Raw genomic sequence first — 13,135 nt, 5'->3', positions numbered from 1 at the left:
TCAGAATGTCTTGGAACATCTAAAATGGAAAACAATGGCCTTTATACCCAAATAATTGGAAAGTATCAGTTAATTTCAAAAAGAGACATGATACAGCAACAACAAGATTATATGATGATCAATTCTGATGGACGTGGCTCTCTTCAACAATGAGACGATTCAAACCAGTTTCAATTGTTCAGTGATGGAGAGAGCCATCTACACCCGGAGAGAGGCCTGTGGGAACTGAATGCAGACCACAACATAGCATCCTCACTTTTCTATTTGTTGTTTGCTTGCATTTTATTTTGTTTTTCTTCTTTTCTTGTGCAGTATGATAATTGTATAAATATGTATACATATATTGGATTTAACATATATTTCTATCATGTTTAACATATATTGGACTACTTGCCATCTAGGGGAAGGGGAAGAAAATTGGAACACAGGATTTTGCAAGGGCTAATGTTGAAGAATTATCCATGCATGTTTTGAAAAGTAAAAAGCTTTAACTTAAAAAGAGAGAGAGAAACTATGATACAGGTGAAAAAGGATTAAACTGAGAGAAGAGTCTTGGACACAAGTTTGGATTCCTCCACTTTCTAGCAATATGATGTTCTAGCCTTTGTTCTCAGTTTTTAATCTGTAAAATAAGAAGAATATTTGCACTTAAGGGTTTGTGAGTTTTTTTCAATTTACTCTCAAATGGATCTGTGATCTCATAGATTTGGAAGTTTCCTCCAACTGTGAAGACTGAAACCCATCTATGCCTTACTATATCCTACCAAACTTTTTGTCATGTTATCCCAAAAGTTTGCCACAGGAAATCCAACCAACATACTGAAGACTTCCTTGATTTCAAGAAAATGTCTTTCTTATGTCTTCCGCCATTGTCTCAGTATGATATGGACTGCATTCTGAGTTCTCAAAGGTCATGCCAACAGAATACAACCTTGGGAAGATCCTACAAACACTAGAAAATCTGTGAATACCCACCAATAACAAACATCTGTGTGTGTCACCAGAAGATAATCATGTCCAAAAAAGTTCATTTCCAGAGGAATTAGCCACCAAAAGGTACTGGGACCACAGCTCCTTAACCATCTACTTAGGAAGGAATGGATATCTATTCCATTCCTTCTGTACTGAAGAGCCCAAATAAAATAAATCATTCCACTAAAGCATTAAGAAATGGGATGTAGCCATTTGATTACATTTCTTCATCTAAAAGAACAAAAATAAGAATGGATAGTTTCTATAGCTGAGAGAGCCTGAAACTTATGAACATTGCTATGGCAATAGAACTATATTTTCCAACTTTTTAAGTGGGACACAATCTAGAATATGTAATAGTTCTGTAGTATGTAACTCAGAATTCCAGAGTTACATTTAAAGTCCCCATATATTTTGGCTCAAAAAATATCATTTGTCTAAAAAAGTAAGGGGCACATTCAACTTTACAGGTCAAGAGTGCTCACGAAGTAAAAACAGGATTGCACCATCACTGCCAGGCTTAGTCCCTCATTTCACTGGTAACAACTTCCATAAGTAGAAAGTATGCACAATAATGTGCAATGAAGAAGAACAAAAAAGCTAACCAAGCTTATTGGGGCATCAATGAGTGGGAGACAAATGGAAGCTAATTTGGGATTTCCCTGCCTGTGCCCTAGTTGACTTATGCAGCAGGCCCACACACATGAGGAGAACAGATCACACTCTGAAACCACTAACCAAGCTAATTCCTAGAACATTCATTCAACAAATATTTACTGAGTGCCTTTTATGGGTAACACATCAGCTGGTTTTTGATTTGCTTTGCTTTTTGTTTGGGGTGGGAGGGATATGCAAAGCTGAGTTAACACAGTCCTCAAGGTGCTTAAATTCTACTAAGGGAGAATTTAACTTGGAAAGAAACCACTCAGGGAACTGTCCCATCTTAGCCAGACAAAAGGTCTTCTTTTCTTTAAAAAAAAAAAAAAAAAAATCTATAAATAATCACAATCCAATGTAGGATTGTGCCATGAGAAAACATAAAAGGAGTTGAGACCAGAAAGAGAGAACTTTTTTCATTGAAGTGAATAGAAAAGGCTTCAAGAGGTAGCATTTAGACTGGGCCTTGAACTGAAGAAACCTTTCTATTTCATCTTCCCTGTAAGTATCTAATGGGAAAAAACATATTTAATGTTGACAGTGATATTTGTATAAAGTATTCAATGACTGATTTACAACCCAAGCATCCAGAAAATGAAGCAAAAGACTTAGTAGTCAACTATTTTAAATAAATCAGATTTTATCTTTTGTCAAAGTTCCATACAGTAGTGACAGAGTTTGATCCACTACACTATGCCAGGGTCAAAAAGCAGTGCAGGTACCAAACATTTTTTAAGTGACTAGTAAAAAAAATTCTACTTGCTTTTCAAATAGTTAAGACTGCAATTCATACTCACAAAAATATTTTAAAATGAAATTCAAAGGACATACACTTCCCTCTTATATATATCAAGTTAAAAAAAGGGGGAGGAAGGGGGGCTTATCCCAATAATAAGCAAATTAATTACTTCCTGGTTTTTCTTTTGTTTTGGAGAACTTGAAGACCTAGGCCCTTAGATCTGCAGGAATTTGTTCATAGACCTATATGGATGGTTTTCAATGGTTTTCAATCAGTGTAATCTGGTTATATAAGCCAAGTCTTCAAATCTTTTTCCAAGTCCTTTCATCTACAACCATTAGTAAATGACATTTTCTAAAACCTAAGGTTAAAAGGCTTCCTCCTTCAGGCAGCATGCACTAAAGGCTCTTAAAAAGAAAAGATACCACAGCAAACTTAATTCAGTATCAATTACTATATGGAAGGTCCAGTTTTCTCCATTCCTAAATTTCTTGTATAACTGTTTAGATCACTATCTAAATTTTAATATTATAATTTTTCTGACATTTAGTTGTATAATTGTGATCTTCCATACTTGATTGTAAATTTGAGGGTAGGTTTTGTGCTAAGTCAAGAAGACTAAATTCAAATCTGGATTCGGACACTTTATTAGTTGTGTGCATCAACAATGCCTAGCACATAATAGATGCTTAATAATGTTTGTTTCCTTTCCTTATTATTGAATGTTTGTTGAATTGAATTCTGCGGCAAGGTTGATGATCATCTTTTATATCATGGAAGATATAAAACCAAGAATATTTTTCTCCCTTCTCTTTAGTGGTCAGGGATTATGGAAAATATTATATTCAATGCATGATAATATGTCAGATTAAGCTGAAGAATTTGCTTTTGCTGAGCTACTTTTTTTATCTTTTAGACAGAAATATTTTTGAAAATGAAAGTGACAAAACATGTCCAAAAATTTTTTTAAAGAACAAATGCTACAACTTCTGGAAGAAAGCTAACTTCAAGTTTAGACTAAAAGACAGTGCCCAATCAAGACCGATGATAAGTTTTGCCTCCTCTGGGTGGAGAAAGATGGTAGACTATAAAAAAAGAATAAGTTATCAGGCAAAGCCAATGTATTTATCTGCCTTGTTTAACTTTTCTGTTACAAGATGGAGCAGGGGGAAAGAGGTCATTGGGAACTAAGTAATATAAAAGAGAATATCAGTTTTTAAAACCCCAAATAAAAATTCATCTAAGAAATAAAATAAATTCAGAATTCAACACAATCTGTTACAAAGTCACTAGGTAAAATGAATATTTTAAAGAAAACTTCAACACCATTTCTGACCCTAGGGACCACTAACAACACAATGCTGTGATACAATATGATAAACCTAAAAGACTGTAATTACCTTAACCAACCGATTAAGATGATCCAACTTAAAGTTATGGGACGTAACCCACACCCTAAATTAAAAATAGCAACATGACAACATATGGTATATACACAAGCTGGCCATCTCTGATGAGTGAAACAGGTTAGGTGGCCAGGCAGGAGCCTCACCCGTACAGCCAGGTTAAGACAACGATGTACACAGCGTGTTAGATAAAAGTTTGAACTTCTAGTTTCACACAGTCACAGAACCCTCTGAAGAAGTCTAACAGGGTACTAAGTCCACAGTTTTATTTACATCACTAATGAATTCCCTACAGTTGTTTCTGGAAAGTTGCCTCAACTGTTGATTAGTTAGGACTACCTAAGACACCAAGATTTCAACATCTCATCTCCAGGATGGCCTGCTGTCACTCCGGAGAAGCATTTAGTAGGACAACAACCTGCTTCCCTGGGAAGGGCTGGGGGGAGGGAGAGAACGAGCAGCACAAATAAGGGCAATGAAATTTCCCAGCTTACCTGATGGTGTTAAACAAGTCTCCAGCAGGAAAGAAAGCAGCATTCCTTCCTAGTTAGTCTCTACTCACACTCTCCCCACCCCCTTCACCATCACCCCAAAGGCAAAAGCTAAATATGCTCTTTCTGGACAGACAGCCAAATCCCTAAATGTGAGGTACCCTGAAAGAAAGGGTAGAAACAGGCCCTACTCTCAGTTTCAGAATTTGGAAGAACATAGTCTAACTTTACATCTTCCTTCCTGAAAGGCATGGGACCCCTGGAAGCCAAAGCCTACCTGGCTTCCCTCAGTGAAGAAGAACTGAAATTCCTTAGGAAGGAAGTTGGGGGTGGAAGGGAGGTACAGAATTAAACCTGTGAATTTCTACTGGAGGAAGGGGGAGAGGTCCAAAGACTGAGAGGCCTACTTAATGAGCCTAAAAACAACCTGAAGCACAAACCACAGCATTCTCTACTCTGCCTCAAATTCTGGGCAGAAGCAGAACATTTCCCTGTGAAAATCTGGAAATACAGAAAAGTGATTTCTGACCCTTTATTTAAGTGAAGGACTTTTAAAAATGAGAAAGCAAATAAACACACAAGAGGTGGAAAGTTAGGTCAGCAAAGGGCAGGAATTGTGGACCTGAGGTTAGGACAATCCAAAGGTAAACTATCACTCACCTAGCTTTTCTTTAAAAAAAAACAATCCTTAAAATTCCAAAAAGGGGGCGCAAAAGGCACCTCTAAAAGCAATCAAAAGGAAATTGCACAGACTCACCCTATGAATCTTGGGGAGGACCACAAGAAGGACGAGAACTGGATTTGATGGAATGGAAGGGGAACAATCCACAAACCCCCATGACCCCACCCACCCTCACCCCACCTCTGCTCAGCTGTACACTGCAGCCCTGAAGTGCCAGGCCCCTGAGAAACATATGGCTGAAAGTGGGATTACAAACAAGGAGGAAGCGGAGCCCCTTCCCTCCAACCAATGTCCCAGGACTGAGCTAATATGGAGAGTCAGGATAACCCCGAAGGTGATGGGCACTAACCAAAAGCACCCCTATAGTTCCCTTCGGTGAGACTGAATCCCAAAATGTTCAGGAGGAAGCAGAGGACAACCCTAGGAAGCCAGGAAAACCTGTGGCCTCTAGTTTTCTAAGCTTGAGAGAAGGGGGGGAGGGAGCCACGCAGACAAGGAGCCACGCAACCAAGGGGGGGTGAGGCGGGGTCCAAACGGGTACCCCCAGCTGACTGAGGCCGCAGCAGCCCCCCAAAACTGAGCAGAGATAGGCAGGGAAACTTCGTAGATATCCATATGGTGGGGATGGGAGAGATCACCTGCTTGCCTCCCCCCGGTAGGACTTGCTCAGCCCGGACAGCACCGCAGGGAGAAGGGGGGGGGCAGTCCCGAGACTACGGGGGCCCGGAAGGGGCGCCCGCCTGCCTGGGGGGAGGTGGGGGGAGCGGGACCCGGCGCGCGCTGGCGCTAATGCCCGGCGCGGGGCGAAGGGGGAGGGGAAGAAGGGCTTCGTGGCGCCTCAACCCCGGCGCGCGCCGGGCTACGCTCGGTCCAGCTGAGGCGCCCGGGGCGCGGGGAGCCCGGGAGAGCGGAGCCCAGAGGAGGAGAGGACAGGACCTGGGGGGATGCCGGCGCCCTGAGCCGGAGCCCTCACCTGGCCGCCGCGGTAGCTCTCGAAGGCCCTTAGTGCGCTGTCGGTGAGCTTCACGTGGAAGACGGACACCTTGCTGCCGTCGCTCACCCGCCCGCAAGACAGCCCGTAGCCCCGAGCTTCCTTCAGCGCCGCCATCTTGCGACCCTCTCCCCGGGGCCGGGCCGTGCGCCTGCGTCGTAGCCGCCTCGCCTCGGCCCCGCCCCTTCCCAGGGGCAGCGTGATTCATTATTCAGGAGGCACGGCCGGCGCCGAGGTCCTTGGCTGGGCTACTGGGCTCAGGGAGAGGAGGAGGGGCAGGAGAAGGGGGCGGGGCATTCTGACAGCCGGGAAAGAAGAGGGGAAGGGGGCGGAGCCATCTCTCCAGGGGGCGGGGCCACGAGAACTGCTGGCGGGGCATCCTGCCAGGCCGGGAGCTACTGCGGACCCCAGGAGGAATCCAATTCCAGCGCTTCTCGTCTTCCCCCTTAGAATGGAAGCGCCTTGAGAGCAGGAGCTCTGCCGTAGGAAGCGCTTTATAAATGTTTGTTGACTGGCTAACTGACCAATCTACTGTTCAAAAGACTTGAGGAAACTCAGTGACAGAGCTAGGATGTCAATCATCAATCTATAAACATTTATTAAGCACCTCCTATGTGCCAGCCACTTTGCTAAATGCTGGGAATACAATAAAAATGATAGTCCCTGCCTTCAGACATTGTTTTTTAGAACATCTAGATGGCAAGAGTGGGTAGATGGGGGGAGGGGGAGCTTGGAATCAGGAAGGCCTGGATTCAAATCCAGCTTCAATTGCTTTTGGCGGTTATGATCCTGAGCAAGTCAAGATTGATAAGCAAGATAAGAACTTTGTCTTTCTTTTATATCAGTTTGCTAAAATATAAAATGGGGATAATGATAACATCTACCTCTCAGGGTGGTTGTGAAGATTCAATAAAATAATTTATGTAAATAAATAATTTATTTGTGTCTTGCACACAGTAGGGTACTTAATAAATATTAGCTTTTAGTAGATTAGAAAGAATTGGACCCCAGATCTTCTAACTCCAAATCCAGCTTCTTTCCACTCGAGGACAACTGCTCTAACCAAGAGCCAACAAGAATTCAGTAAGCATGTACTGTGCATCAGGCACTGTCCTAAGTGCTGAGAATACAGAGAGAGTTCTAAATATTAGAGAAGTAAGGTAGAGGTTCTAGCAGATGGAGCCGAGGAGGAATCGAACACGGGTGTCAACCTGTACAAAGGCAGGAGACAGAATGTCTGGTAGGGGGAGCAGTAAGTGACATTTTGACAAAAGCATCAAGTCACCCCATCGCCTACCATTCCACTGCACACAGAGAGAATAATGTGCGACAAGTCTGGCAAAATAGTCTGGAGACAGACAACAAAGGGCCTGAGGACTTGAAATTTTAGCCTATCAACCAAAAGGAGTCTAAGTGGTTTCTAGAGCAGAGCTCAGCAGTGACATGGTCAGTCAGACTGTATCAGTGTGGGAGGAGGAGTTGGAGAGGGGAGGGACTTCAATCAGGGAGACCAATCGCAGACTATTACAATAATGTAAGCCGATGATAACAAAATCCAATAGAAATCTTGAAATTGTCTGCGAGGTTCCCTGCAGGCCACTTAGAAGACCACATGTTACCATTATCTAGATTATAGCTATTTTATTTTGTTAAATATTTCCCAATGACATTCTGATCAGTTTCTTCCAGCACTAGGAAGCACTGAGGCAGCAATGTGTTTGACACCTTCTGGTATAAGCAAAAAGTAATCAAGGTATGAAGTGGCTGGATCTCCCCAAAAGGTGTAGGGGAGACAGAATCCGCAAGAACTGGCAACTGCCTGATTAGGGAGAGTGAAAAGAGGACTCCTAGATGTCACACTTGGGCGAATGGAAGAAATCCTCCCACGAAGGGTGGAACAGGCCTTAGAAACCACCTGGACCAACCATTTGTAAAGTGAATTGTATAGAAAGGAAATCAGAGAAAGGCATGGGAAGCTCGAGGGATGGGGCCACAAAGGGACCTAGAATTCAAACCTAGAGCCTCATTTCTAAGAAGAGTGTGATGGAGAGTCCCTTTTGAATAAATGACCCCATTAGGATCATGTGATTGATCATAGGACTTAAAACTATAGAAAAACCTATAGAGATTTGGAGCCAGAAGATCACTTCCAATGCCTTGTGAAAGTGGATTTATTAGACTAGAACCTTGAGAACATCCTGAATGCTTGGTACAGTGACTAGCACATAGTAGATGTTTAATAAATGCTACCAGACTGACTTAATTACTGTCTCCAAGACCTGAGGTAGGTCACTCCTCTCTGAATCTTTCTGAACATCAGAAACTGGCATAGTTTTATTCATGGAACTGACATCCAAAAAGCTATGTTACATTTGCATTGCCATGACAAATTGAGAACCGCCAGACTTTACCATCAGACTTACAGCCAAAAGCTACTCACTATGTCTTTTTCTCCCTTTTTGACATAGATTTCTGACTTTTCTCTAGCAGTCTAGAAAAGACTCTTTCTCAGAATGTGTTTAAAATATCAAAGGAAATAATAGATTTTATTTAGAATCTAATGAAAATAAAGGCATGATCACATACCCCTATTGAAATCTAACCACAGAGGCCCTAGGAATCTGTGGACCCCTCCCAAGAAGCCCTGCTCTATTAGGATGGGAGGTTGTTTTGTGAACAGGGACTCTCTCTCAGTGTCCCCAGTGCTTAGCACACTACTTTGCTAATATTCAATAAGTGCTTTTTCATTCATCAGCTTGTTTTCTAATCTGCAAAATACAAAGATCATAGAGGTTAGAAAGGGAAAGGGTCTCAGAGGTTGGAAATAGTTTGCCTAAGGTCATTTTATGAGTCAGTGGCAGAGCTAAGACTGTATACAGCTGATTCATTCATTCCATTAACAAAACTATTGAGCATCTACTGTGTGCAGTGTCTTGTAAAAGACACCAGCAAAGAGACAAAATTAAGATAACACATGATGCCTTGCTCTTCATGGAGCTTACAGACAAGTTGAAGGATGAACCAGCAACACATATAACAATAGACAACATTTATTATGTTTACATGAAGTCCAAGGGGGATCATTAGTAACTAGGGACCAGAGAAGAATTCTGGGAGAAGCAGAATTTGAGATGAGCTCTAAAAGATGAACAAGAACTTAAGGATAATCAAAGGAAAGACATTTGAAGTACAGAAAACCAAATGAACAGAGAGATGTGGGACAGGAGGATCCCAGAAGTGATGATGGAGGAAAGAGCAGGGGGAAATCATCCGGTACGGCCAAAATATAGAGCAAGTATAGGAGAATAGCAAGGCTGGAAAGGCAGGATTGGTGCCAGGTGGTAGAGGACCTTGAATGTCAACCAGAGGAGTTTGTACTTCAACTGTTTATCCTTCAGATAAATATGTCTTAGCTGGGACTGGAGAGTCCAGAGGAGGATATCATGTTATCACCCATGAGCATAAACTGTCTGAGAGGTAGGTGGGTCACTCTGGGATGGGCCTGAATGTGGCCCTTGGGTAAGGTCCTGTTGTGATTATCAGTGAGTTCACTACGAGGCCACGGGCTTTTAGTAACCAAGAGACAACAGGAAGAGAAAATCACACAACCATTCTGGCCGGGGACAAATTTATACAACCTCAGCTGGCCCTCATTGCTATTGGGCAATCCTACTGTACTTAGCAATTCACTCTTCCCTTCTCCACCTCTTCCAAACCTCGTCTCACCCTCTCAGTTGAGAACCCTGCCTCATCTGTAATAGAAGAAAAATGGAGGCCATTTACCTGGGAACCCCCTTTTCTCCTCCTCATCACACTGCTCCTTTGTCTTGAGTCTTCACCTCCTTCTCGATTGCCTTCCCATTTCCAAAGGACTTATGAAAAATGCTGTCCACCTCAAAGAAAGAAGGGGTGGAGTTTGAAAATTTAAAAAAAAAATCATCTTTCTTGGAGGGGTTTTTTGGGGGAGGAGAAATCTGTGTTTTCTTTTGCAACATGGCTAATGTGGAAATGTTTGCATGCTATAATCTATATCAAATTGCTTGCTTTCTCAAGGAAGGAGTAAGGGAGGGATGGAGAGAATTTGGAACTCAAAATTAAAAAAAAATAATGTTAAAAATTGGTTTTACTTGTAATTGAAAAAATATTTAAGAAATTAAAATAGAAAAAAAAAAGATTGTTTTCCATGAAGAGCTGGTCCTATATTCCTCCTCCAAAACTTCCAAGATCAAATACAAAATCCTCTTCCTGACATTCAAAGCCCTTCATTTTTTTCCTATTTCTTATATCTTTCCAGCTTCCCTACCCCGTCCCAAACACACACACAGACTCATGCTTTCTGCCATCCAAAGACACTAGCCTCCTTGAGCTTCCTAGAACAAGACCCTTCACTCATTACAGGGTATTTCCATATCTGGAACACTCTTCCTTCTCCTCTCCATCTCTTAGCTTCCCTGGTTTCACTCCATCTTCTACAAGAAGCCTTTCCCAACTCCTTTTAATTCTAGTGTCTTTCTGCTGTCGACTTCCAACTGATCTTCAACATAGCTTATTTTTATTATTACTATTATTATTATTATGCCAGCTGGCCCTGGTCTATTAGATTACCAGCTCCTCTAGGGCACTCTTTCTGCTTTATCTTGGTATTCCTACAACTTATCACAGTGGCCAGAAAAATACTCCTTGATTGGTCTCCTTGGCCTTGAGTTAATTTCTTAAGAAAGGGGCTCCACAGTCCACAGTTTTATGCCCATTTCCCATCCACACTGCTTTTGGACTTCTCCATCAAACACGCACTGGGAACTTTCTCTCCCCATCTCCCAACCCCCACTTTTCAGCTTTCTTTTGTGTATTGTCTCCCAGTAAACTGCTAGAAGGGGGATGGGGTGTCTTTGGGCTTTTTTTTTTTTAAACTTGTATTTGTAATCCCCAACCCTTGGCATTGAGCCTGGTACCTAGTAGGTGCTTAATGAATATTTATTGACTGACTAACAAAAGCCCACAAGAAAGGGTCAGACTACAGAAGATCAAAGGAAAGAACCGAGGATTGAAGCTTGGGAAGGAACCTCAGTTCAATGAGTCATAACATCCTAGAATTTGAGTTAGAAAGGCCTTTAGGGGTCATTGAATTCCCCACACCCTATTTATTTAAAATAAAATTTTATTGATCGCCTTGGTTTTTTTTTCATAACCTATACTTCCCAACGCATTCCTCCCTCCCCCCTCTATAACAAAAAAAGAAAGAAAAACTAAAACAGCAAAAATAAGCAGCACTTTGTAAAAATCTGACAGCACGTGGCAAGTTTCACATCCACAATCTTCCACCTAGGCAAAGTACCTCTTATCTTTTCAAGCTGGGTCATTATCACGTCAAGCAATTGTTTTGTTGTTGACTTTGTTCTTCCTGTTTGCTTAGCTGTAGTCACCGAGGAGGTTGTTTTCCTGGGTCGGCGGACTTCATTCCGCAATAGTTCACGTAAGCCGTGAGATCCTGGGCTCAATTTAGAGCTAGCGGCCGAGTTCACCTCCTTCCCAGCAGTTAGGGAACATTGACTGGGCGGCCCGTATTTGCCAGGCCCTGTGCTTACGGCTGGGCCAACAGGTAACAGTCTGTCCCCAAGGCCCTTCCAGTCTCAGGGGGGAAGCTAAAATCGGGGAGGGGAAGGAAGGGCAGGTGGAAGTGGGAGGGGGTAGTGTCTGATGTACTCTGAAGCTGAACCAAGCAGAGCTGCTGATGGAAAATGGAGAATTAGCAGGAAAATTCTGAGCCCTCTCCCAAGGAAGACTTCCAGAGTTTACGGCTCCACCCTCCAGCCCTGCTTTGATTTACATTTCTATCTTTAGTGACTTGAGAACTGTGGCCAGTAGTTTGGGGCTGGTGGGAAGTGCCATGGATAGAGCACCGGGCCTGGAGCCGCCGAGATCTGAGTTCACATGACCTCAGACACCACCTGTGTGACCCTAGGCGAGTCAAGTTAATCCAGTTTTCCTCAAGGGCGGAGGAACTGGCAGACTACTCACAGCAGCGTCTTCCCCAAGAAAACTCCAAATGTCATGATGAAACACAACTGAACTCCAAAGTGATCATCCAAGTTCTTTTGAGACGTATTTGTTCGTATCTTTTGATCATTTATCCCTTTGGATCTTAACATATTTCTGCTATTTGCCTAAATATTTCTCAGGGCCTTATTGCTCGGCCCATTCCTTCCCTTCTTGTCCTACTTGCATGCTTCTTGATCTCATGCAATCAAAAACGATCTTCTGTAACTGCCCCTATCTTTTGTTTTGAACAAATTCATTCCCTACCAATGCTGAAATGTGTCTGATCTGATTTTCTTTTTTAAGTTTTTTTTTAATGGAATGACTTTTAATATTTGTCATATCCATTTTGCAGTTACTTGAAGTTATATGGTGTAAGATGTTGATCTAATCCATCTTTCTGCCAGAACTGCTTTCCAGTATTCCCAGTAATTTTTGGCAAATATTTCTAAGGTAACTTATGTTTTCAAAGACTTTACTTTACAGATGACTAAACTGAGAGGTTGAATAGCTTATGTGACTTGGAGGAAGGGATTGTAATGGCCAAATTATCTGCCGGGGAACCTCTAGGTCTCAAAATTCTCAGGGCCTCCCTTTCCTAACAAGGTTTCAGATTCACATTCACACAAGTTATTCAACAAGCATTTATTATTTATTAATCCCCCTTCATTGTACAGATGAGGAAAAGGGGCGCCTGGGAAGGCAGAGCCAGGATTGCTGCCTCCGACACGTTGCCAGGGATGCCACTGTATTCGGAGCTTTCTGGTAGTCTCTGGGGCCAAACCAAACTGGAGCCTTCATCCTGTCGCCCAGAGTCACAAAGAGACGTCGCAATATAGGAACAGACATTCAAAAAGCCCTAGGCAGAGTGCGGCAAGGGGAAAGGAAGGAGAGAGCTCTCTCATCTGAGGGGGTGTGAGAAAGGCTTCCAAGCAGGTGGCCCCTGGGGGATCCTGAAAGGCTGAAGAAGCCAGGGTAGAAAGGCTTCCAAGGGGCAGGGCAGGCCCTGTGGATAGCAAACTTCATTGTTCAGAGGCCTAAGACTCCATGGAAAGAGCAAAGAATCATCCAACTGGGGTAATGATAATACTTACATGTAAGGGCTTTACATTTAATCTTTACATATATTATCACTTCATTGGATCTAATTCGGTTAAAACC

At 42.6% G+C, this 13,135-nt stretch overlaps 1 protein-coding gene across 1 annotated transcript in view; it reads right to left on the bottom strand.

Moving 5' to 3' along the window:
- Positions 1–6,083, bottom strand: part of ELL (elongation factor for RNA polymerase II) — a 131,192-nt gene extending 125,109 nt beyond the window's left edge. Inside the window, exon 1 of the mRNA XM_051972314.1 lies at positions 5,921–6,083. Coding sequence (XP_051828274.1) covers positions 5,921–6,055 — 135 coding nt within the window. The 5' untranslated portion in view covers positions 6,056–6,083. The remainder of the gene's footprint in view (positions 1–5,920) is intronic.
- Between the last annotated feature and the right edge of the window lie 7,052 nt (positions 6,084–13,135).

The sequence above is a fragment of the Antechinus flavipes genome, chromosome 1, assembly GCF_016432865.1.
Source record: "Antechinus flavipes isolate AdamAnt ecotype Samford, QLD, Australia chromosome 1, AdamAnt_v2, whole genome shotgun sequence".
NCBI classification, from domain to species: Eukaryota; Metazoa; Chordata; class Mammalia; order Dasyuromorphia; family Dasyuridae; genus Antechinus; species Antechinus flavipes.
Note: the sequence above shows the minus strand (reverse complement) of the source record. Positions and strands in the feature narration are given on the sequence as shown.